The 22,653-nt window shown below is 42.0% G+C and overlaps 1 protein-coding gene and 1 long non-coding RNA gene across 4 annotated transcripts in view; one reads left to right on the top strand and one right to left on the bottom strand.

Annotated features, from left to right (window-relative positions):
* The window catches only part of LOC311517199, a 54,209-nt gene that overhangs the window by 5,477 nt on the left and 26,079 nt on the right, over positions 1 to 22,653 (top strand). Inside the window, exons 2-3 of one of the 2 annotated variants that reach the window (XR_014710635.1) lie at positions 4,315 to 4,433; positions 17,235 to 17,602. This is a non-coding gene — a long non-coding RNA (uncharacterized lncRNA). Of the gene's footprint in view, positions 1 to 4,314; positions 4,434 to 17,234; positions 17,603 to 22,653 lie in introns of those variants that run through there. The other variant, XR_014710634.1, reaches the window with a different exon arrangement.
* Positions 14,400 to 22,653, bottom strand: part of ANKRD12 (ankyrin repeat domain 12) — a 107,747-nt gene continuing 99,493 nt past the window's right edge. For both annotated transcript variants that reach the window (XM_084621816.1, XM_084621817.1), the window contains 3 exons: positions 18,656 to 18,799; positions 16,001 to 16,096; positions 14,400 to 15,618 (listed from right to left, as the gene is read on the bottom strand). In XM_084621816.1, the coding sequence (XP_084477942.1) occupies positions 15,433 to 15,618; positions 16,001 to 16,096; positions 18,656 to 18,799 (426 nt within the window). In that variant the 3' untranslated portion in view covers positions 14,400 to 15,432. The remainder of the gene's footprint in view (positions 15,619 to 16,000; positions 16,097 to 18,655; positions 18,800 to 22,653) is intronic.

Genomic DNA, 22,653 nt, shown 5'->3' with positions numbered 1-22,653 from the left:
ACAGAAAGAGTTATTCTATTCAGCACAGTTCTTTTCTCAGCCATTTAAAGAAATCATAATCTAACACGTACCTAGCTAGATTACTTACTAAAAGTTCTAAGACTCCATTCCTGGTCTATCCCCGGCAAAGACAGAATATAGACAGACACACAGACCCTTTGTTTCTCTCCCTCCTCCCAGCTTTTGAAAGTATCTTGTCTCCTCATTGGTCATTTTGGTCAGGTGCCAGCGAGGTTACCTTTAGCTTCTTAACCCTTTACAGGTGAGAGGAGCTTTCCCCTGGCCAGGAGGGATTTCAAAAGGGGTTTACCCTTCCCTTTATATTTATGACAAGGACGGAGGGTGCTGCCTCATTCTCGACCTTTGGCTGCTGAACACATTTATCAGAAAATCCAAATTCTGCAGGTGGACGCTGGCATCAATTATCCCATCTCTCCCCCAGGGGGCCTGGCTCACGGTCTTGACATTAAAGATGCCCACTTCCATGTGGACATTCACCCGGCCCAGTGGAAATTTCTACATTTTCAAGGACACACTACTACCAATTCCAGGTTCTCCCTTTTGGCATAGCCATGGCTCCACAAGTCTTCATGAAAGTTTTCGCCATAGTAGAAGCACAAATATGCCACCTCAGCTGTTCGGTATACCCCTATCTACCCCAGTTCCTATATCCCTAGGAACTGTAGCATGGCCCTGGAGTCTTTCAAGAGTGAAGGGACTTGTCTGTCTTGCTGTGAAACAGTTTGTACTCACCAAAGGGGAGGTCCTCGATTGCATTTTGGACCTCCCTTGGGAAGCCAGATGTCTGGAGCCATGAGTCCTGGCACATGACAACCCCAGTCATGTGAGAGCAAGAGGATGTGCTGGCCACATCTATAGCCGCCTGGAGACTCACTTGGGCAACCAGGTGCCCCTCATCTACCAGCACCTAATATTGCTGCTGTTGGTAGTTTGTCCCAGAATTCTGCTAGCTTAGCATAGTTATTAAAATCATACTTGTCTAGCAGAGCCTGATAGTTTGCAATCCAGAACTGTAGTACTGCTGAGGAATATACTTTCCTCCTCAACAGGTCCATGCACTTTGCTGCCCAGTCTGGAGGGGGTGACTTCTATGTCTGCTGGCATTCTCGCTCAGCTGCCATGTGCAAAAAAGAAAATCCACCCTTTTAACAGGTACAAAATACCTCCGCCCTGTCCGCTAACGTGTAGGGACACAGAAGGCAGGGGTGAGCCACACTGCTCATGCTGGGTGAAGGATGACTTCATTAATAGGTAGTGCCACCCTTGAGGGCCCCTGAGGTTGGAGAATGTCCAGGAGCTGGTGTTGCTTTTCCCAAACTTCCTCCAATGGGATGCTCAGGTCTGCTGCTACCCTCTGGAGCAAATCATGATATTGCCGGTAGTCATCTGGTGAAAAAGGGAGAAAGGAATAAGCACCTCATCCAGTGAAGAGGAAGCAGCTGTGGGGACTGGCAGAGCAAGTGGCACCAGTTGGACATCTGCCTCTTCCTCAGACAGTGGTGGTAGAGGAGCCGGGCACTTGTAATAGGATGCCTGGCAGGGTGGGTAGCGTTGGTAGGAGTCCCAGGGTGCCCAGTACAGCCAAGGGGAAGGGGCCGGTGGTTGCGGTGGGCCCCACAGGTACAAGTACTAGACCCTCGCTGCTGGATCATATGCCAGTGGATAAGGTGGTCAGGGACGTGAGTCAGAACTGTGGCATGACATTGGGGAGAATGAGGGTTCCAGCTCTGAAAACTCCTCAGACTCCAAGGACAGTTCCAGCACTAAGGGAACCAGCACTACAGATGGGCTGTGGTGTGGCATTAGTAGGAGCCTGTCCGGCAGCAGTAAAAGAGATTTGTCCTCTGGAGTGGAGATCTCTTAGGTGAAAAGGGGTCTGGAGAGGAGCAGAGTGGGTGGGTACAGGAGTATCAGCTCATCTGCCAAAATGAGGGGCTCAGAGCTGCCAGAAGTCCTTCGAGTGCCCGTAGAGATGCCAGAGGATCCGGGTGGCATCTGTTGGGCTGTCTTGTCTGAGCAGCATGGCAGTAGCGATGGGATGGGTGGTGTGTGCGCCTGTGAGCACTCCAAATGCACAGGTACCAGGGTTCCAGCGGATCCCTTTGTGCTGAGCTTTAATCTTCCACTCGGGAAAGCTTGGGCACGGATCTGGCCAGATCTGCGGGCATCATCTCAGCTGACCTGGCTTGGCTTGGGGAAGAAACGCTGCACATGGGAGCAGTCTGCTGCAGGGATCTGCTCTTGTGCCTGTGAGAGTGCTTCTTACTCTCATGTCTGGGCTTGTCCTTCACCATTGGTACTGCTGGATCTGGGGCATGCAAAGTGCTTGGAGGGACGCTCACCGCTGATGACGGCTGCTGTTCGGGGGGTCTGATGGTCCCGGATCCAAGTGTGTACGTGGTCTCATTGCTTCCTCCATTAGAAATTTACACTGGTGGAGCTCCTGAGCTTCCCAGGTTCGGGGAAAGGAAGGTCTTGTCGAAGCAGGAAGGAGTGAGCCTCGCCGAGGCAGTAGACACATCTCTGGTGCTCGTTGCTTATGAGAATGAGTAGAAGACAGTTCTAAATCCTGGAACGCGGAGCATCGTCTCCTGGAAGGACAGGGACAGTTCCCAAATGGGGGAAAAACTATCACTAACTCAATTATCTGCTCTTCAACTACTATCTATATACAACTATCTACAAGAATGGAGAAACTCACTCTCTTAGTCAAAATTAAGAGCGTGAAGGAACAGGAGGTTTCAACTCAGGCCATGCAGCAGTAAGAGGGAATTGGAGAGGTATCAATCTGCACAACCTATTATACTCTTGGCTGCAAGCACAAGGGGATGTACTACACACATGCAGGTCTACGGACACTGCTAAGAAACACTTCTGGACTCAGGCACATGGTGTGCATCTGCACCCACATATGGAATACATATAGGGAACATCACCCAAAGAAGTGTTATTTACCCCTTCATGTAACACATGAACTAGGGGTCACCCCATGAAATTAATAAGCAGCAGGTTTAAAACCAACAAATAGGAAGTACTTTGTAACACAGCACACAGTCAACCTGTTGAACTCATTGCTAGGGGATGTTATAAAGGCCAGAAGTATAACTGGGTTAAAAAAAGAATTAGATATGTTCACAGAGGATTGGTCCATCAATGGCTATTAGCCAGGATGCAACCCCATGCTCTAGGTTTTCCTAAACCTCTGACTGCCAGAAGCTGGGTCTGGGTGACAGGATGGACCACTTGATAAATTGCGCTGTTCTGTTCGCTCCCTCTGAAACATCTGGCACCAGCCACTGCTGGAAGACAGGATACTGCGCTAGATGGACCATTGGTCTGACCCAGTATGGCTGTTCTTATGTTCTTAACCATTTGGTGGAAAAGAGAAGTGGGAGGAGGGGACAAAACATCTCCAGACAAAAGAGTAACATTTTGAACTGGGTTCCCCCAGTTCTGCTTCTTATACTATTGCATCCTCACATGGGTTTAAACTAGTGTGGGCACATGGGAAGGGAGGAGACTTTGGTGCTTACAGTGCAGGTGGAATGTGTAGGCTGTGGAAGAATGACATTTTAATTGCTGATGTTCAGGGTGAATTCGATTTAAATCATGATTTAAATCACTAGTCAGGAACACTATTTAATCATGGATTTTTACATAAATGTGCATTCTTGTTGGTTGTTACAACCTTAATCCATATTCTTCACAACTCAGAGGTAGATGTAGGTTTCATTTTTAGAAGGTACACACTATACATTTTTAAAAGCAACTTATTTTGAAAACTTTTCAGATTAGTTTTACAGCTATATCAGAAAATGAATGATTGTTTGGTTATTTAATTTACCAAAGGTAATTGAAGCAGATATTTATGAAGTAATTGAGAGCTGAATTGTCTCCATTTCAACAGGTTAATCATTAATAATTGGAGGATTTTTTTTGCCATGCTGTGTTAGGAGGAGAACATCACCAGATAGACATTTAAATTTTTATTTAACTAAAACAACATTATGTATTTTGGATTTTTTCTTCAACAGCAAACATATAATATTTTAACAAAACAAGCATATGACTTTTTGAATTTAGTTAAAAATTCAAGTTTTTTAAAACCAGGTTTGTTTTTGTTAAACAATTTTAACTAAAATAGTTAAATATTTAAAAAAATCAACTGTGTCAGCCAGGTCAACATGAGAAACTTAAAATATTGGCTTCTGCAGCCGACTCAGTCGCCTTTACCTTCATTTTCCTGTTTATTCATAATCTGGAAAAGAAAAATAAGCTTTCCTGCTTTTTCAGGTTCCAAATTCTCAATTTGGAATGAATTGGTCCAAAAGGAAGAAAATATTCTTTCTACACCATCAGAAGAGGCTACTGCTGCTAAGTGAGATTATCACTTCAACAGTTTCTGAATCCAGGTGCGTAAGTGATTTCCACCAGTTCACTGGTGTGACTTTGCTGATGTTTTAAAGAAACATATTTCTTGAATGGATCTTATTTCCAAACTGGGTCTCTTTTACAGCCTGCTGCCATTATGGGTTTTCCCTTCTAGTGAGAATGGTATGATAGATCTCAAATCAATGAAGGCTACATTCAGAAAGACCTCAAGACTTATGGAATATGCTGCTCAAACAGTTTCACTTTTGTTTCTACTGCCTGCCTCTCCCTTCTCACATTTATCTCCAGACTTCTTCTCCTTGTCCAGATCTATTCCATCCCCAACAATCTTCTATTCATTGAACTTTTTGAAATTTTGCAGAGGTAAGGGATTGACTCTGTGTACACAAATTTGCAGGGGGACAATAGCGTTAAGGTCTGTTATTTCTCACCTCTCTATATTATTTACTTTAAAACATGTTTGGTGTTAACAAGCATGTTATCTCTGAAGACACAAATCCACAATCTGAGAACTGCAAAACTAAGCATCTCTGATGGTATCTTCTAAACTGAGCACTGAGTCCCATTGGGTAGATGGAAAGATTGATCTAAATAATCTATACAGAAGCCCCTGGAAGCCCAGAATATTGGGCCCCTAATCCATGAACTATTGGAACTCATTTACAAAACTTTTTTCAAACATTACATGAATATATTGTTGTATACTATAGAATTAGAATTTATAATCCCTATTCCATGATGAGATAGCTTTGGGCTATAATGTATCTTTAGATAAAATGCTTTTTGAGGAAAAAATGTATCAAAAAATCAGATTTAAATGAAAAAATCCAATTTAAAAAAAAATTGATTTTTATCCACCCTCCTGATGTTTAAAGATGTAGTATTTGTGTTCTAGAAACATGCTGAAAGTGTTAAACTGAGCATTCTGTTCAAAGAGAAAGTTAAAATGGGCATTTCAAACAGGATAGTTAGAAAGAGTTGTTCATTGTGTCTCCTGTCTGGCAGGTCAGCAAGCATGGAAAGGATGAGTGAGTAGGGGAAGTTAAAAGGAGAACTTTCTCCAGACCTTTCTAACACAGCAGAGGGGTCCCTGGACTCCAGGAAAGTCTCAATTACTTTCTTGAGACTTCCTCACATTAGAGGTTTAACCTGTTACATATGTGACTATCAGGTGCCAGGGTGACATACTTGATCCCTAGGATTAAAAATTGTGAATTTGGGGTAAGACACCTCCCTGAAGAAGTTTGACTACAATCTATGAAATAAGGCTTGTTCACTACCATGAGTAGTGGTTATTTTCAGCCTGATTATTTTTTAAACCACACCAACACTCTTAATGGGGTATGTGGTAAGACGTATATAAGAAATCCTTGTACGGTGGATTAGAAGGCAATCTAGAGAAACTCAACAACTGGAACAACTCAAAACCTGGGAGAGCTTGATGGCCAAGGGCCCTAATTTGTCTACAAGGGACTGCAACACTAGAGCACACAGTCCTTTCCTCAGGATAACTGAATTTCTGCTTTACCCATCCACAAGAAAATGTACATTTTATGTGCAGTGGGAAACTGAGGACAGTTAGTCTTCTATCTTTTAAAAGGAACAGCAGATCGGATTTAAGAGGAACATCTGGCTTCTGGTCCTCTTACCAGTTTAAATAAATTACTGAAAGCACTGGATGCGTTCTGCCTGGTAATACCTCTAGGATGCAAACATCTTATAGCTCTTACAACGTTGATATGGAATTTGAGGTCTGAATGGGACTTTTTTCCATGAGTCTTCTTTTGCGTGCCCTAAATCAGACAAGTTACTGTTTCCATTGCCTATTGGACAATGGATAGCAAAGTCTCTTAACAAACGAGTCCTGGAGAGGAAGCCACATAACCATTTGATGTTCAGCAAGCTTATAATACATGCCGTGGTGAAATCACCACCCATAGTTTTAAGTTACTCATTATTGTTCTAATAGATTTTGTTACTTTCTTGATCTTTGTGAATGTAAATGCAAGTTGAAAAACAGAAGGTGGTATAGTGTGGAAGTTTAAAATTTAATTACTTTTTGTAGTTAGCACAAAGTGTAGCCCTATTCTGTTTGAGTTTGTGTCTTATCCTGGAATGGGCGTAGTTAAGACCTACACAAGTGAGACCTTGATATTGTGTCAGTCTGGTCTCCTGTTCAGTTTGTTTTTTCTTCATCTGAAAACAAGTACATTCTGCATTCATACAGGCACATGGCATAATATTCTGTATTTCACCAAACAACTAAACAGCTACTGTAAGTTCTACCCTCCATACTTATAACAGCTTTCCAACTGCCAGTTTCTCTCAGATAAACTCTTCTTTAGAAAAGGTGGGGGAGTTGCACTGTATGTAAGAGAGCAGAATGACTGCTCAGAGCTCCGGTATGAAACTGCGGAAAAACCTGAGTGTGTCTGGATTAAGTTTAGAAGTGTGAGCAACAAGGGTGAAGTCGTGGTGGAGGTCTGCTATAGACCACCGGACCAGGGGGCTGAGGTGGACGAGCCTTTCTTCCAGCAACTAACTGAAGTCTCCCAGGAGAACCAGGACCTGCGATCTATTAACTTCTATCACCCTGATATCAGTTGGGAGAGCAATACAGCAGTGCACAGACAATCCAGGAAGTTTTTGGAAAGTGTAGGGGACAATTTCCTGGTGCAAGTGCTGGAGGAACCAACTAGGGGCAGAGCTCTTCTTGACCTGCTGCTCACAAACCGAGAAGAATTAGTAGGGGAAGCAAAAGTGGATGGGAACCTGGGAGGCGGTGACCATGAGATGGTAGAGTTCAGGATCCTGACACAAAGAAGAAAGGAGAGCAGCAGAATACGGACCCTGGACTTCAGAAAAGCAGACTTTGACTCCCTCAGGGAACTGATGGGCAGGATTCCCTGAGAGAATAACATGACGGGGAAAGCTAGCTGTATTTTAAAGAATCCTTATTGAGGTTACAGGGACAAACCATCCCAATATGTAGAAAGAATAGTAAATATGGCAGGAGACCAGCTTGGCTTAACAGTGAAATCCTTGCTGATCTTAAACACAAAAAAGCTTACAAGAAGTGGAAGACTGGACAAATGATCAGGGAAGAGTATAAAAATATTGCTTCAGGCAGGAGTGAAATCAGAAAGGCCAAATCACACCTGGGATGTTAAGAGTAACAAGAAGGGTTTCTTCAGGTTTGTTAGCAACAAGAAGAAAGTCAAGGAAAGTGTGGGCCCCTTACTGAATGAGGGAGGCAACCTAGTGACAGAGGTTGTGCAAAAAGCTAACGTACTCAATGCTTTTTTTGCCTCTGTCTTCACGAACAAGGTCAGCTCCCAGACTACTGCATTGGGCAGCACAGCATGGGGAGGAGGTGACCAGCCCTCTGTGGAGAAAGAAGTGGTTCGGGACTATTTAGAAAAGCTGGACAAACACAAGTCCATGGGGCCGGATGCACTGAATCAGAGAGTGCTAAAGGAGTTGGCGGATGTGATTGCAGAGCCATTATCTTTGAAAATGCATGGCCATCGGGGGAGGTCCCGGATGACTGGAAAAAGGCTAATGTAGTGCCCATCTTTAAAAAAAGGGAAGGAGGAGGATCCTGGGAACTACAGGACAGTCAGCCTCACCTCAGTCCCTGGAAAAATCATGGAGCAGGTCCTCAAGGAATTAATTCTGAAGCACTTAGAGGAGAGGAAAGTGATCAGGAACAGTCAGCATGGATTCACCAAGGGCAAGTCATGCCTGACTAATCTCATTGCCTTCAATGACGAGTAACAGGCTCTGTGGATGAGGGGAAAGCAGTGGATGTGTTGTTCCTTGACTTTAGCAGAGCTTTTGACACAAGTCTCCCACAGTATTCTTGTCAGCAAGTTAAAGAAGTATGGGCTGGATGAATGGACAATAAGGTGGATAGAAAGCTGGCTAGATTGTCGGGCTCAACGGGTAGTGATCAATGGCTCCATATCTAGTTGGCAGCCGGTATCAAGTGGAATGCCCCAAGGGTCAGTCCTCAGGCCGATTTTGTTCAGTATCTTCATTAATGATCTGGAGGACTGTGTGGATTTCACCCTCAGCAAGTTTGCAGATGACACTAAACTGGGAGGAGAGGTAGATACGCTGGAGGGTAGGGATGGGATACAGAGGGCCCTAGACAAATTAGAGGATTGGGCCAAAAGAAATCTGATGAGGTTCAACAAGGACAAGTGCAGAGTCCTGCACTTAGGACAGAAGAATCCAATGCACCGCTACAGACTAGGGACCGAATGGCTAGGCAGCAGTTCTGCAGAAAAGAACCTGGGGGTTACAGTGGACGAGAAGCTGGATAGGAGTCAGTGTGCCATTGTTGCCAAGAAGGCCAATGGCATTTTGGAATATATATGAAGAGGCATTGCCAGCAGATCGAGGGACGTGATCGTTCCCCTCTATTTGACATTGGTGAGGCCTCATCTGGAGTACTGTGTTCAGTTTTGGGCCCCACACTACAAGAAGGATGTGAAAAAATTGGAAAACGTCCAGCGGAGGGCAACAAAAATGATTAGGGGACTGGAACACATGACTTATGAGGAGAGGCTGAGGGAACTGGGATTGTTTAGTCTGCGGAAGAGAAGAATGAGGTGGGGATCTGATTGCTGCTTTCAACTACCTGAAAGGGGGTTCCAAAGAGGATAGAGCTATACTGTTCTCAGTGGTACCAGATGACAGAACAAGGAGTAGTGGTCTCAAGTTGTTGTGGGGGAGGTTTAGGTTGGATATTAGGAAAAACTTTTTCACTAGGAGGATGGTGAAACACTGGAATGCGTTACCTAGGGAGGTGGTGGAATCTCCTTCCTTTCAAGTTTTTAAGGTCAGGCTTGACAAAGCCCTGGCTGGGATGATTTAGTTGGGGATTGGGCTTTGAGCAGGGGGTTGGACTAGATGACCTCCTGAGGTCCTTTCCAACCCTGATATTCTATGAATACCTTGAAAAGTAATCTCAGATGCGGAAACCAGATCTAAAGTATTCTTGAATATTTCCCGGTCTAAATAGTACAAAAATCTTTTTATGAATATCTGTAACCTTCTACCAATAAATACTTCATTACCCACACATTAGTAATGCTAATGATTATAAAAATGTTAAATGTAATAACACAGGGAAGTTTTCCAACAGTTGAGGGTTATATCTGCTCTCAACCCTTACATGACTATGGGTATGTCTACACTACGAAATTAGGTCACTCTTATAGAAGTCAATTTTTAGAAATCGATTTTATACAGTCGATTGCATGTGTCCACACTAAGCGCATTAAGTTGGGGGAGTACATCCACAGTACCATGTCTAGCTTCGACTTTTGTAGTGTTGCACTGTGGGTAGCTATCCCACAGTTCCAGCAGTCTCCGCTGCCCATTGGAATTCTGGGTTGAGCTCCCAATGTCTGATGGGGCAAAAACATTGCCACGGGTGGTTTTGGGTACATGTAGTCAGTCACCCCTCCCTCTGTGAAAGCAATGGCAGACAATTATTTCGTGCCTTTTTTCTGTGCAGACACCATACTGCTGTCAGCAGACAGTGTAGTAGGACTGCTAACCATCGTCGTCATCCACCGCTTCCCCTGCAACTCTGCTGCTCTTGTCTCAGTAGCGAATTTCTCCATGTTGTCTGTCATGTGCTCCCAGGTACTTGTGTTCTTCCTCAGGAAACGTGCGCGGTGCTAACTGTCGTCCTCCACTGCTTCCGCTGCAACTCCGCTCTCCTGGGGCCATGAATCCACCTCACAGGTCCTCTCATCGTTCTGTATAAATATCTATTCTTGTGTCATCCGTTGTCATCCACCGCTTCCGCTGCAACTCTGCTGTCCTGCAGACGCCATACCATGGCAAGCATGGAGCCTGCTCAGCTCATCACTGCTGTTGTGAGCATTGCAAACACCTCGCGCATTATCCTGGGGTATGTGCAGAACCTGCAAGAGGAGACGACGACAGCACAATCACGATAGTGATGAGGACATGGACACAGACTTCTCTCAAAGCATGGGCCCTGGCAATTTGGACATCCTGGTGGTAATGGAGCAGGTTCATGCCGTGGGACGCTGATTCTGGGCCTGGGAAACAAGCACAGACTGGTGGGACCACATAGTGTTACAGGTCTGGGATGATTCCCAGTGGCTGCAAAACTTTCAACTGCATAAGGGCACTTTCATGGAACTTTGTGACTTGCTTTCCCCTGCCCTGAAGCACAAGAATACCAAGATGAGAGCACCCTCACAGTTGAAGTGAGTGGCAATAGCCCTCTGGAAGCTTGCAACGCCAGACAGCTATCGGTCAGTCAGGAATCAGTTTGGAGTGGGTAAATCTACTGTGGGGGTTGCTGTGATGCAAGTAGCCAATGCAATCACTGAGCTGCTGCTATCAATGGTAGTGACTCTGGGAAATGTGCAGGTCATAGTGGATGGCTTTGCTGCAATGGGGTTCCCTAACTGTGGTGGGACGATAGATGGAATGCATATTCTTATCTTGGGACTGGACCACCTTGGCAGCCAGTACATAAACCGCAAAGGGTACTTCTTAATGGTGCTGCAAGCACTGGTGGATCACAAGGGATGTTTCAACGACATCAACGTGGGATGGCCAGGAAAGGTGCATGATGCTTACATTTTCAGGAACGCTGGTCTGTTTGAACACCTGCAGGAAGGAACTTACTTCCCAGACCACAAAATTACCATTGGGGATATTGAAATGCCTATAGTTATCCTTGGGGACCCAGCCTACCCCTTAATGCCATGGCTCATGAAGCCATACACAGGTACCCTGGACAGTAGTAAGGAGCAGTTCAACTATAGGCTGAACAAGTGCAGAATGGTGGTAGAATGTGCATTTGGACATTTAAAAGCTTGCTGGCACAGTTTGCTGACTAGGTTAGACCTCAGCAAAAACAATTTTCCCATTGTTATTGCTGCTTGCTGTGTGCTCCACAATATCTGTGAGAGTAAGGGGGAGACGTTTATGGTGGGGTGGGAGGTTGAGGCAAATCACCTGGTGGTCGATTACATTCAGCCAGACACCAGGGCCATTAGAAGAGCACAGCTGGGCGCCCTGCGCATCAGACAAGCTTTGAAAAGCAGTTTCATGACTGGCCAGGCTACAGTATGATATGTCTGTTTCTCCTTGATGAAAACCCACCTCCTTGGTTGACTCTACTTCCCTGTAAGCCAGCCGACCTCCCCCCTTCGATCACCGCTTTCAGAGGCAATAAAGTCATCATTGTTTCAAAATCATGCATTCATTATTAATTCATCACACAAATAGGGGGAAAACTCGCAAGGTAGCCCAGGAGGGGTGGTGGAGAAGGGAAGGACAAGGTCACACTAGTTCAAAACTTATTGAATACCAGCCTTCCATTGCTTGGGCAATCCTCTGGGGTGGAGTGGCTGGGGACCCGTAGCCTCCCCCCCGTGTTCTTGGGCGTCTGGGTGAGGAGGATATGGAACTTGGGGAGGAGGGCAGGCGGTTATACAGGGGCTGCAGCGGTGGTCTGTGCTCCTGCTGCCTTTCCTGCAGCTCCACCAGACGCCTGAGCATGTCAGTTTGCTCCCCCATTAGACTCAGCATTGCATCCTGCCTCCTTTCATCACGCTCCTCCCTCCTCTCATCGCATTCATTTAACGCTTTCCTGGTCTCTGCCATTGTTTGCCTCCACGCATTCTGCTGAGCTCTTTCAGTGCAGGAGGACTGCATGAGCTCTGAGCATTTCTTTGTGAAGGCGTTTTTTTCGCCTTCTAATCTGTGCTAGCCTCTGGGACGGAGATGATAGGGGGAGCGTAGAAACATTTGCAGCTGCAGGAGGAAAAAGAGGGAGAGTAGTATTTAAAAAAAGATACATTTTAGAGAACAAAGTGAAGACTGTTTCACACTGAATCAAGCAATTCACATTACATAGCACATGTGCTTTTGGGAGAAGGTTGCATTTTTCCTCTTATATTGAGTGCCTGCTGGTTTGGTGAGAAACATCACATACGCTCGGCTGGGCAACAGAATTCGGCTTGCAGGCAGTCATGGTAAGGCAAAGGGTTTCGGCTTCTTCAACCTTCATAACATGTGGGAACAGTTTCAAACAGCAGCACCCTCCTTTCCCATACCAAGCATAGCCCGTTGGTATGGCCATTTAAAAGGAGGGGCTGCAGTTTTAGGGTGAATGTGCAGCACAACCCAACCCCCCCCCCTCCCCAGTTCTCTGGGATGATCGCTTCACCCTCTCCCCCACCACAACTGCGTGGCTAGTATCAGGGAAGATCCCTGTCAGCCAAATGCGAACAGCTCAGCATGAACGGGCCTCCCCCTACCACGTGGCTGACAGCAGGGATGATTTCTTTTCAGCCAAAGGCAAACAGCCCAGCAGGAGTGGACACCTCTGAATGTCCCCTTAAACAAATTTCCTGTATTTGAACCAGGTGCCCATGAATGATATCACTCTCCTGAGGCTAACACAAAGAGAAAGAATGGATGTTGCTTGAATGCCACCAAAGCCCGGGCACATTCGCTGCAATACTTTGTTCTGCAATGATTCCAGATTTCTTGCTACTGGCTTGACGTGGTAAAAGTGTCCTACCATGGAGGACAGAATAAGGCTGACCTCCCCAGAAACCTTCTGCAAAGGCTTTTAGAGTACCTCCAGGAGAGCTTAATGAGATGTCCTTGGAGGATTTCCACTCCATCCCCAGACATGTTAACAGACTTTTCCAGTAGCTATGCTGGCTGCGAATACATCCCAAGTCTTCAGGGCAAATTAATCATTAAAGACGCTTGCTTTTAAACCCTGTATTTTATATTCACAAAGGTACACTCACTGGAGGTGCCTTCTCCAGCTTCATGGTCCGGTAGCCTGCCTTGGGAGGGTATTGGCTCCAGGGTGATTAACAGTTCCTGGCTGCCAGGGAGAAGGGATTCTCCGCTTGCCTGCTGTGTGCTATCCTCAACCACCTCCTCCTCCTCCTCCACAAAATCTTCATTCCTGTTGCGTGAGATTCCCCCCTTGCAGGTGTCCACGGACAGTGGTGGGGCGCTCCCTAGAATTGCATGCAGCTCATCATAGAAGCGGCATGTATGGGGCTCTGACCCGGAGTGACCGTTTGCATCCTTTGTTTTTTGGTAGGCTTGCCTCAGCTCCTTAACTTTCACGTAGCACTGCTGTGTGTCCCTCTTGTAGCCTCCGTCCATCATGCCCTTGGAGATTTTGGCAAATATATTGGCCTTTCATCTTTTGGAACGGAGTTCTGCCTGCACAGATTCTTCTCCCCATATAGCGATCAGATCCAGTCCTCCCATTCGGTCCATGCTGGAGCTCTTTTGCGATTCTGGGACTCCATGGTCACCTGTGCTGATGAGCTCGCCACGCTGGCCAAACAGGAAATGAAATTCAAAAAGTTCCCAGGGCTTTTCCTGTCTACCTGGCCAGTGCATCGGAGTTGAGAGTGCTGTCCAGAGTGGTCATAATGGAGCACTCTGGGATAGCTCCCGGAGGCCAGTACTGTTAAATTGCTTCCACACTACCCCAAATTCTACCCAGCGAGGTCGATTTTAGTGCTACTCCCCTCGCCGGGGAGGAGTACAGAAATAGATTTTAAGTCAACAAAACAGGCTTGGTTGTGTGGATGGATGCAGGGTTAAATTGACCTAATGCTGCTAAATTCGACCTAAACTCGTAGTGTAGATCAGGGGCTATGATAGAAGTGATTAAAAACTTACCTGATCATCAGCTGTTCATAAACTACTGCAAAGGTGATCAGAATATATATTTATACACACTCTCTCTCTCTCTGGACCCTTTCAACTAATCAATTATAAATCAATTTTAAAATAATTTTTGTTAAATAGTATCTAAAGCTTCAAGATTTAATTTCAGTCAAAAATCCAGCCATTTGTTAACATGACCAATAAAATTTATTAAACATATTTACAACTATTTACATATCTTTCAATAGGTAAATATTAAAATAGACAATGTACAATTTAAGAATTTTCATTCAAAGGCATTTTGTTGGGGAAAAAAAATAGGCTCTATTGTGAGACCACCATATAAGAGCAAAAGGTGTTTTAGTTTAAACAAAAATATTTTCACCATAGTAAGTCATAGGTATGGCATTACAATAGCAGACTAATATGAAATGTGGTTTTGTAAATATTACAGTTATTTAGGTATCAGATACTGAAGTAAGGGAGTTAAGTTGAGTGAAGCATGCAACACCATTCAGTTTCAAATCTTTTACAGTTATGGTGATGAAACAAGCAGCTAAATCAAACACATGCCTTACTAAAAGAACTGCCAACCAGAAATACACTACACTTAATAAAAACTACAACTTTGGTCCAATAAAACATTAGACAAAACAGTTTTACAATTAAAATATCTATTTTTGTACATGTTTTCAACATTAATTACAAGACTATTTACATTTTCACAATATGTATAAAATAAGTTATTTAAAAATGACAATATTACATCTTTTCCAAAAAGAAAACTATACAAATTTACAAATACAATAAAATGAACAGACTTTTTCCCTTCCAAATCTTGTATTTCTTCCACAGGCTTTGTCATTGTCTTTCTGTGGGAGTTCAACTGTTACTGAAGTTTCATAATACAAAGCTTTAAAGCAGGCTTTATTAAATATCAAATGCTTTTCAGTGGTTATTTTACTTGTTAACAACTTCCAGCGCTGTTAACTCACCGTATCTTGTCATCTTTTCAGTGAATATGCTCTAAAGTTGTAGTTAACTTTTAAAATATAAATAATGGCATTTATTGGGAAACTGCTTTTTGGAACTAGCATCCAATATAATTAATGTCATTTATCACTAAATGACACAGTATTTACTATCATCCATTTACCATATTTAACAAGACTTTGAACTATTTTTCTGAAAGAATACCTTGATTATTGGACAAGGAGATATTCCACAGAATTAAGTGCTATACCTCAAGAGATGCATACATTTCTGCCCATTTCTCTCAGACTGTTTCCATTGAAAGACAGCCAGCTGTCATATAGGTGTCAACTCAAAATCATCATTAACATCAACAAGAGGAACATAAAACTCCTGAATTTCATAAATACTGATAGATTTGTATGTAGCAGGATCAAGTTCTTGTAGCTTAAGCTGCCATTCCAGTCTCTGTACAGCATTTAAAGCTGCTGCTTCATGCTGTTGCCTCATCAAAAGGCATGTCTGTTCAAAATGAAAAATTAGGTTAATGTTTTCAAATATTTAAAACAAACATTTTAAAAAGAAAACTGCATTTAAGTAACACCAAAGACCTTTAAAGGAAACTTTAGAAAGTTGAAATCCATATCTAATATAATATTTACTTGGCTTAAGTGTGTATGGATATTTAATTAAAAACTAACAAAACACAGGTTCTTCCACCAAATAATTTCTTTACATATCAACATAAAAGTTGCTCAAGATTATGAATTTTTCTTTTAAATGCTCCTTACATGACACTAATAATTTATGATATTGCACTCATACCATGCTTATGCATCTCATCTTTGTAGTTGCATTTGTAGTCTAATTTTTTGGCTTTGAAAGGACAAATGCAGATACATACCTTTAATTTGTCAAATTTATCATCTACATCTTGTAGCCATGACATGAACTGCCTTGCATTAAATCGATCCCTAACTGATGTTTTACTGTCATCAGCCTACAAAAGAAACACATTAGAAACAGTTTTTCAAATAATGAGGTAATGCAAGTTGTTAACAATTACTTATTCCTGTTACAATACTGGAGAACAAGGGATTAAAAAGCAGCTCTGGGTCCAGATGGCTCTGTCCTGCTTCACCTGAAAAATTTGCACAAGCATGAGGTGGAGTTTAAAAAGGGAAGCAGGTAGTGGAAGGGAGCAGACCTCTGCTCTGAGCTCTGGGCAAGTATGGCCCAGGAACTCTTGTTGCCTGAGACCTGGCAACACAGCCCTGACAAAGCCTGCAAAGGAGAGACTGGTGACTGATTACAAAGGCCAGAAACTTTATTTGTGGTTCTTAAATTTACTCCATGGGGAAAAAGGAGACTTAGGTAGGAAGTGATCCAGGGAGGCAGCTGCTTAGCACCCCAAAGAGCAGAACTTAACCATTGGGCCCTGGATCAGACCCCAGGCTCCCCTACCAACTCCAAAAGATATGACAACAGAGACCTTTACCTCAGCGGAAAATCCACAATGGGAAGAACTGGGCTGATCAAGAATCCAGATCGCAAAGTCCCCAAACAAAGGTGAAAGCCCTGAAGCCCTTGCAGGTGCTGAAGACTTCTCTGTGATTGGACTTCCTTTTTGTATACCCCAAAATGGGTGGATGGGACATGTGACCTGGCTGGGGCGGGAGCGGGGAGGCTGATCCATAAAAGGAGGGACAGACCAAGAAGACAGAACTATAACTGAAAAGGGGGGGATGTCAGAGAAGAAGACAACCTGCCACACCTGTGCCTAACCACGAGGTGGCACTGGTGGCAAGCATCCCCCTTTACAGGGCCATACATTAAAAATACTTTTTAGGTGACAAATAGTAGACTTTGATTCAACGTATCAAGATTTTACATGCTGACACCACAAATGATGTAGAAGTCACCATGCTTACTAAAGACTGGAGTTTGTAGATTCTATGACCCAAAGTTATCTGCTGTATACCAGGTATAACAATTATGGATAAGAGTCTCTGAAAAGTAAAAGATTTAAGTATGTCTTTCAAAATTTTATTTAGCTCATATACACTAAGAAATCTACCACAACATTGCTAAACTACTTGTTCTATTTAAAAAAAGCCAGTAACCAAACTGTCTTTCAGGTTCAGGGAAAGCAACAAAATGGAAGTTCAGCAATCTGACCTGATTGGCTGCAGAAGATATTCAAAAGCAGGACAAGAGAAAGATCCATATTACTTTTTACTCCACATGACAAAAACCCTTTGCAAAGATGTTCCACCTTAAAATGTCCATCATTCAGTGCCTTAGTATTTTTCTTATAGCCACAGAGAAATCAAACTACTTCTATTACGAAGGGGTCACAACCATCAAAATGGGGGTCTGATCATATTTCCATTGTCATTCTTTGTTGGGACTATTCATGAAAGGCTCATAATGTGTAAGCGTATTCAGAATCATGACAGCAGCAAACTTTAGTGTCATTCCACACAATTAAATATACTGAGTAGTCTCAGAGTTTACAGCTTATTTTTAACAAACATTGTGCATTGAGGATGAAAACTGGGGAAACCATACTATGCTTTTAAGAAGAAAATCAGTTGGCAGCGTTGAAGAGCTTCACATTTGCAATTATGAATTTTTATGACAAAGAGGAGTATAGTTAATAGAATGAGCTATATAAACACTAAACTGAACAAACACCAAAAGAAAAAACACCACCACAGTACTCCTTCAGTGAAAGACTACACTGCTATACCTCAAAAATTCCTTCGGGAACAGGCAGATATTTTACGATACAAAACTGCCACACTCTTTCACCAGGTACTAGACTACTGAAGAGTATTTTAGGATATCACATCTCTTAAACATTATACACTATACAAGTTTTTTCATGCAAATATTGTTCAGATATATCCTTCTACTTCATTTCTTATACCACATTGGAATCCCGCACTCATCCATCCCTTCACAAAAACCCTAAAACTATGGTAGCAACAATGATAGCAAATCATCTGAATAGATTATATGAAATACTGAATCGGGTCTTTTGTCTATGAGTCTAGTATCCTGCTCCAATAGTAATTATAGGAAGATGGCAACAAACCCCTATAATAAACCTAGTTAATTGTGCAATGTTGGCTAGGGAGAAGAAATCCCTCCTCAGCTCTGCAGGCACATAGTTTATGCCCTAAAACATGAGATCTGACTACCTTTACCTTGGCTTGTTTAACTACAAATGTGGCTAACATCTTTAAAATTATTTGGTGAAATTTTAGTGGTTATGAAAGTGAAGGACTTTCACTTTTCAAATAAACTAATTATTGCCTACACAGGGCAGGTATTGTATGAGCTTTTCCAGTCAACATTTGTGCAAAATCGCACCCCCATCCATGCTCCAGACACCCAGGAAGACAAAGGAAGTTTTGCCATTGACTTCAATGGTACCAGAACATTACCCAAAATATCTTCTCTCAAGTCAGACTTAAAAGTACTTATCAAAGATAGATGATTCTCCTATTACTTAACTGGATGTTCTGAAATCCTAAAACAAGTCTCCTTTTACCTGAGAGTCCAGGGGCACATTATATACTTCGGCATCCAGCAGTACGGTGCAGGCACTGAATGGTAGCGTCTGATTAGCTAAAGTTCTTGCAGCTCGATAATGGACACGGAGAACTTCTTGTTCATTGGATACAATAAGCTTTTCCTAATTGAATACAAATATTAACATATAGCGGAATACTTCATGAATTGTCAATTTAATTTGCATTTGTAAAAATATTTGCACACCAAAATTCTTCTTTTTGGACCTTTGATTTTTTTTTTTTTTGAGGGCTTTAGTGAAAAGCAGCAACATTCCCACATTTTTCTGGCTTGACAACATTTACATTCTGTCATTTTGAAAGTCACCAGATTTCTAAAGAAAAATAAAATAACTTTTGTGAATTTTCATTCTAGAAATTTCATTAGAAATCTAAAGATGTGGCTCTACTTGATGATGTCACTGAATTAATTGAAACTTCTGAAAGTATAATTTAAAATAGAAGCAATATGCCCTATTGGAATAATGGGATCCACAATAACTTTTGTGTTTTATGAGGGCCTAAAAAAATGTTCTGCTCTACTTTTAAAATTGTTTTTGACAGTATTTGCTCTCTATTTTTAGGCATGAACCCTATTTTTAGGGTCCGAGTAAAATCTTGTAGTGTTTGGTCTTGTGTACTCTCTTTCTATTTCATTACTAAGTTCAGAATTACCTTGTGGTCTGCCTGAATTTCAAATGTTTACCTGAGGTTTGTTATCTGCAGCAATGACAGCTGGAAGCTTTAGGGTAGATGATATGCTGCCTGTGGCTTATGTTTACATGGATCCCATGCATCTTGGGACCTTGCATGCAAATTTTATTTACCAACCTATCAGCCACAGTACCTCTAACTCCTTCAGACAGACTGCTTGCTCTCTGAAGCGACAAAGTCTCTATTCCCTGTTTCTTTATTTTATTACGTTCTAAGGCCAGATATAATACCACAGCTTCTGAAATTGCTTTTTTATCTGAACTTCTTCCCCCTTATTTGATAAATTGTGCAGTTATGCTGGCTGGCTTATACAACTCAGCTCTCTATGTTCTGAGCCTGACTGAAAAGAGCGAACACAAAAAGCTGCTGGCAGACTAAAGCAGAGAATATTCTCATTCTACACAAAGCAAATTTGTGTTCCGATGGCACCTCAGAGTTAATACAGTTTGGTGGCCAACTTTTCTCCCCTCGTTGAGAAAGAATCATTCTACATTTAATTTTCTGTTTAAAAGCATTTTCTGTTGCAATTGTAGGTTTAAAGCTGTGCGGCAGTGATCTTAGGCATATCTGCAAAATTGTATTTTCCTTTGGCTCAGCCACAGTCAGATATTACAACTTTGATTCAAGTTTTGGGGTGAAATCCTGGCCCTACTGAAATCAGCAGAAAAGCTTGCACTGATTTCATAGGCCCAGGATTTCACACTTGATTTTATTTCTCTTCTGCTGTCTTCCACAAATCTCCTGCTAGTGGTAGCTATTTGTGTGTGTCTGAAGGAGTCAAAAGTATAGGTGGGCATCAGGGCCCACAAGCAACTTCATGAAGGTTAGTCTTTATTTATGAAGTGTGCATTTGTATATCCTCACACATAAAAACATTTAAAATAGGGCTGTCGATTAATCACAGTTAACTCACAAAAACTAATCGCGATGAATAGCAGTTTTAATTGAGCTGTTAAACAATAGAGTGATGACAGAAATTTATTAAATATTTTTCATGTTCTTCTACATTTTCATATATATTGTATTCTGTATTGTAATTGAAATCAGAGTGTATATGATTTTTTATTACAAATATTTGCTCTGATAAATGATAAACAAAAGAAATAGTAATTTTCAATTCACCTCATACAAGTACTGTAGTGCAATCTCCTTGTTGTGAAAGTGAAACTTACAAATAGATTTTTTTTTTGTTACATAACTGCACCCAAAAACAAAACAATGTAAAACTTCAGAGCCTACAAGTCCACTCAGTCCTACTTCTGGTTCAGCCAATTGCTAAGACAAACAAGTTAGTTTACATTTACAGGATATAATGCCTCCCTCTTATTTACAGTGTCACCAGAATGTGAGTATATGCATTTGCATGGCACTTTTTTAGTCGGCACTGCAAGATATTTACGTGCCAGATACGCTAAGCATTCGCATGCTCCTTCGTACTTCAGCCAGAGGTACATGCTTCCGTGCTGGTGAGGATCGTTAAAAAAAATAATGCGTTAATTAAATTTGTGACTAAACTCCTTGGGAGAGAATTATATGTTCCCTGCTCTGTTTTACTAGCATTCTGCCATATATTTCATGTTATAGCAGTCTTGGATGATGACCCAGCACATGTTGTTCATATTAAAAACACTTTCACTACAGATTTCACAAAATGCAAAGCAGGGACCAATGTGAGATTTCTAAAGATAGCGATAGCATTCGACCCAAGGTTTAAGTATCTGAAGTGCCTTCCAAAATCTGAGAGGGACGAGGTGTGGAGCATGCTTTCAGAAGTCTTAAAAGAGCAACACTCCGATGCGGAAACTACAGAACCCAAGTCACCAAAAAAGAAAATCAATCTTCTGCTGGTATCATCTGACTCAGATAGTGAAAATAAACATACATTGGTCTGTACTGCTTTGGATTGTTATCGAGCAGAGCCCGTCATCAGCATGGACGCATATTCCCTGGAATGGTGGTTGAAGCATGAAGGGACATATGTATATCTTTGTATATCTTTGTATACATTGTATATCTGGCACAAATATCTAGTGATGCCAGCTAAAACAGTGCAATGCAAACACCTGTTCTAATTTTCAAGGTGACATTGTAAACAAGAAGCGGGCAGCGTTATCTCCTGCAAATATAAACAAACTTGTTTGTCTGAGTGACTGCCTGAACAAAAAGTAGGACTGAGTGGACTTTCAGGCTCTAAAATTTTGTTTTATTTTTGAACGCAGGGGGTTTTTTTGTATATAATTCTACATTTGTAAATTCAACTTTCATGCACTACAGGACTACAGTACTTGTTTTAGGTGCACTGAAAAATACTATTTCTTTGGTTTTTACAAAATACTTGTAATCAAAAATAAATATAAAGTCAGCACTGTACAATTTATTTTGTGTTGTAATTGAAATCAATATATTTGCAAATGTAGAAAACATCCAAAATATTTAAATAAATGGTATTCTATTATTAACAGTGCGATTAATCGCAATTAATTTTTTTAATCACATGATTAATTGCAATTAATTTTTTGCTCACTTGACAGCCCTAATTTATAAGCAATATAAAATTTAGTTACATTGGCTGTAATCAATGAGAGGACACAGACCCAGAAACGTATACTCCCATTAGACAAAGGTGTGCGTATAGAGAGTTATTTTAAACACACTATGCCTTGAAGGTCCACAAACTTTGATTCAGTCTTTCCAATGAGGAAAGAAAATTCCAAAGTTGAGGGCCGCTGCCCTGAAAATGCTCTGCCAGTACACCCCCAAACCTTTAAATATAGGGACTAAGTACTGCACTAATACGAATAATTCATAATAATCTGACTTCAAATATTGTGGCACAGTAGGGAAACAGAGGCAATTTCTCAGATAACTAGGACTCTGATAAATAGGGCTCTACAGAGCAATATTAACATACTTATGGCATCTGCAAGTGAATAGGGAGCCAGTAAAGTCTTTGGAAAACTCATTTTCCTTTCAGTTAAAACCACTAAGCATGCAGATAATTACATTCTACAAAAATTCATTCCCTATGCAGCACATTACGGTAAATCTAGCTGGCTGAGTGGAACAAGGACCAACGCTCAACTCAATGGCATTTCTCTTTGTGTCTATATGTGATAACTTTTGAACACTGCATCTCACTAATTCCAAAATTTCAGTCAACATTCTAGGCATCAGTGGGCAAAATTCTATTGATTCTGGTGAAAACTGGAAAGCAGGAAGAGCCTGATTTCCACCTTTCAGGCCCACAGAGTGCCCATTTGGTGTT

This window comes from Lepidochelys olivacea, assembly GCF_965140295.1.
Source record: "Lepidochelys olivacea isolate rLepOli2 genome assembly, chromosome: 2".
NCBI lineage: Eukaryota > Metazoa > Chordata > Testudines > Cheloniidae > Lepidochelys > Lepidochelys olivacea.
The sequence above is the reverse complement of the archived record's forward strand: the minus strand, read 5'-3'. Positions and strand labels throughout refer to the sequence as shown.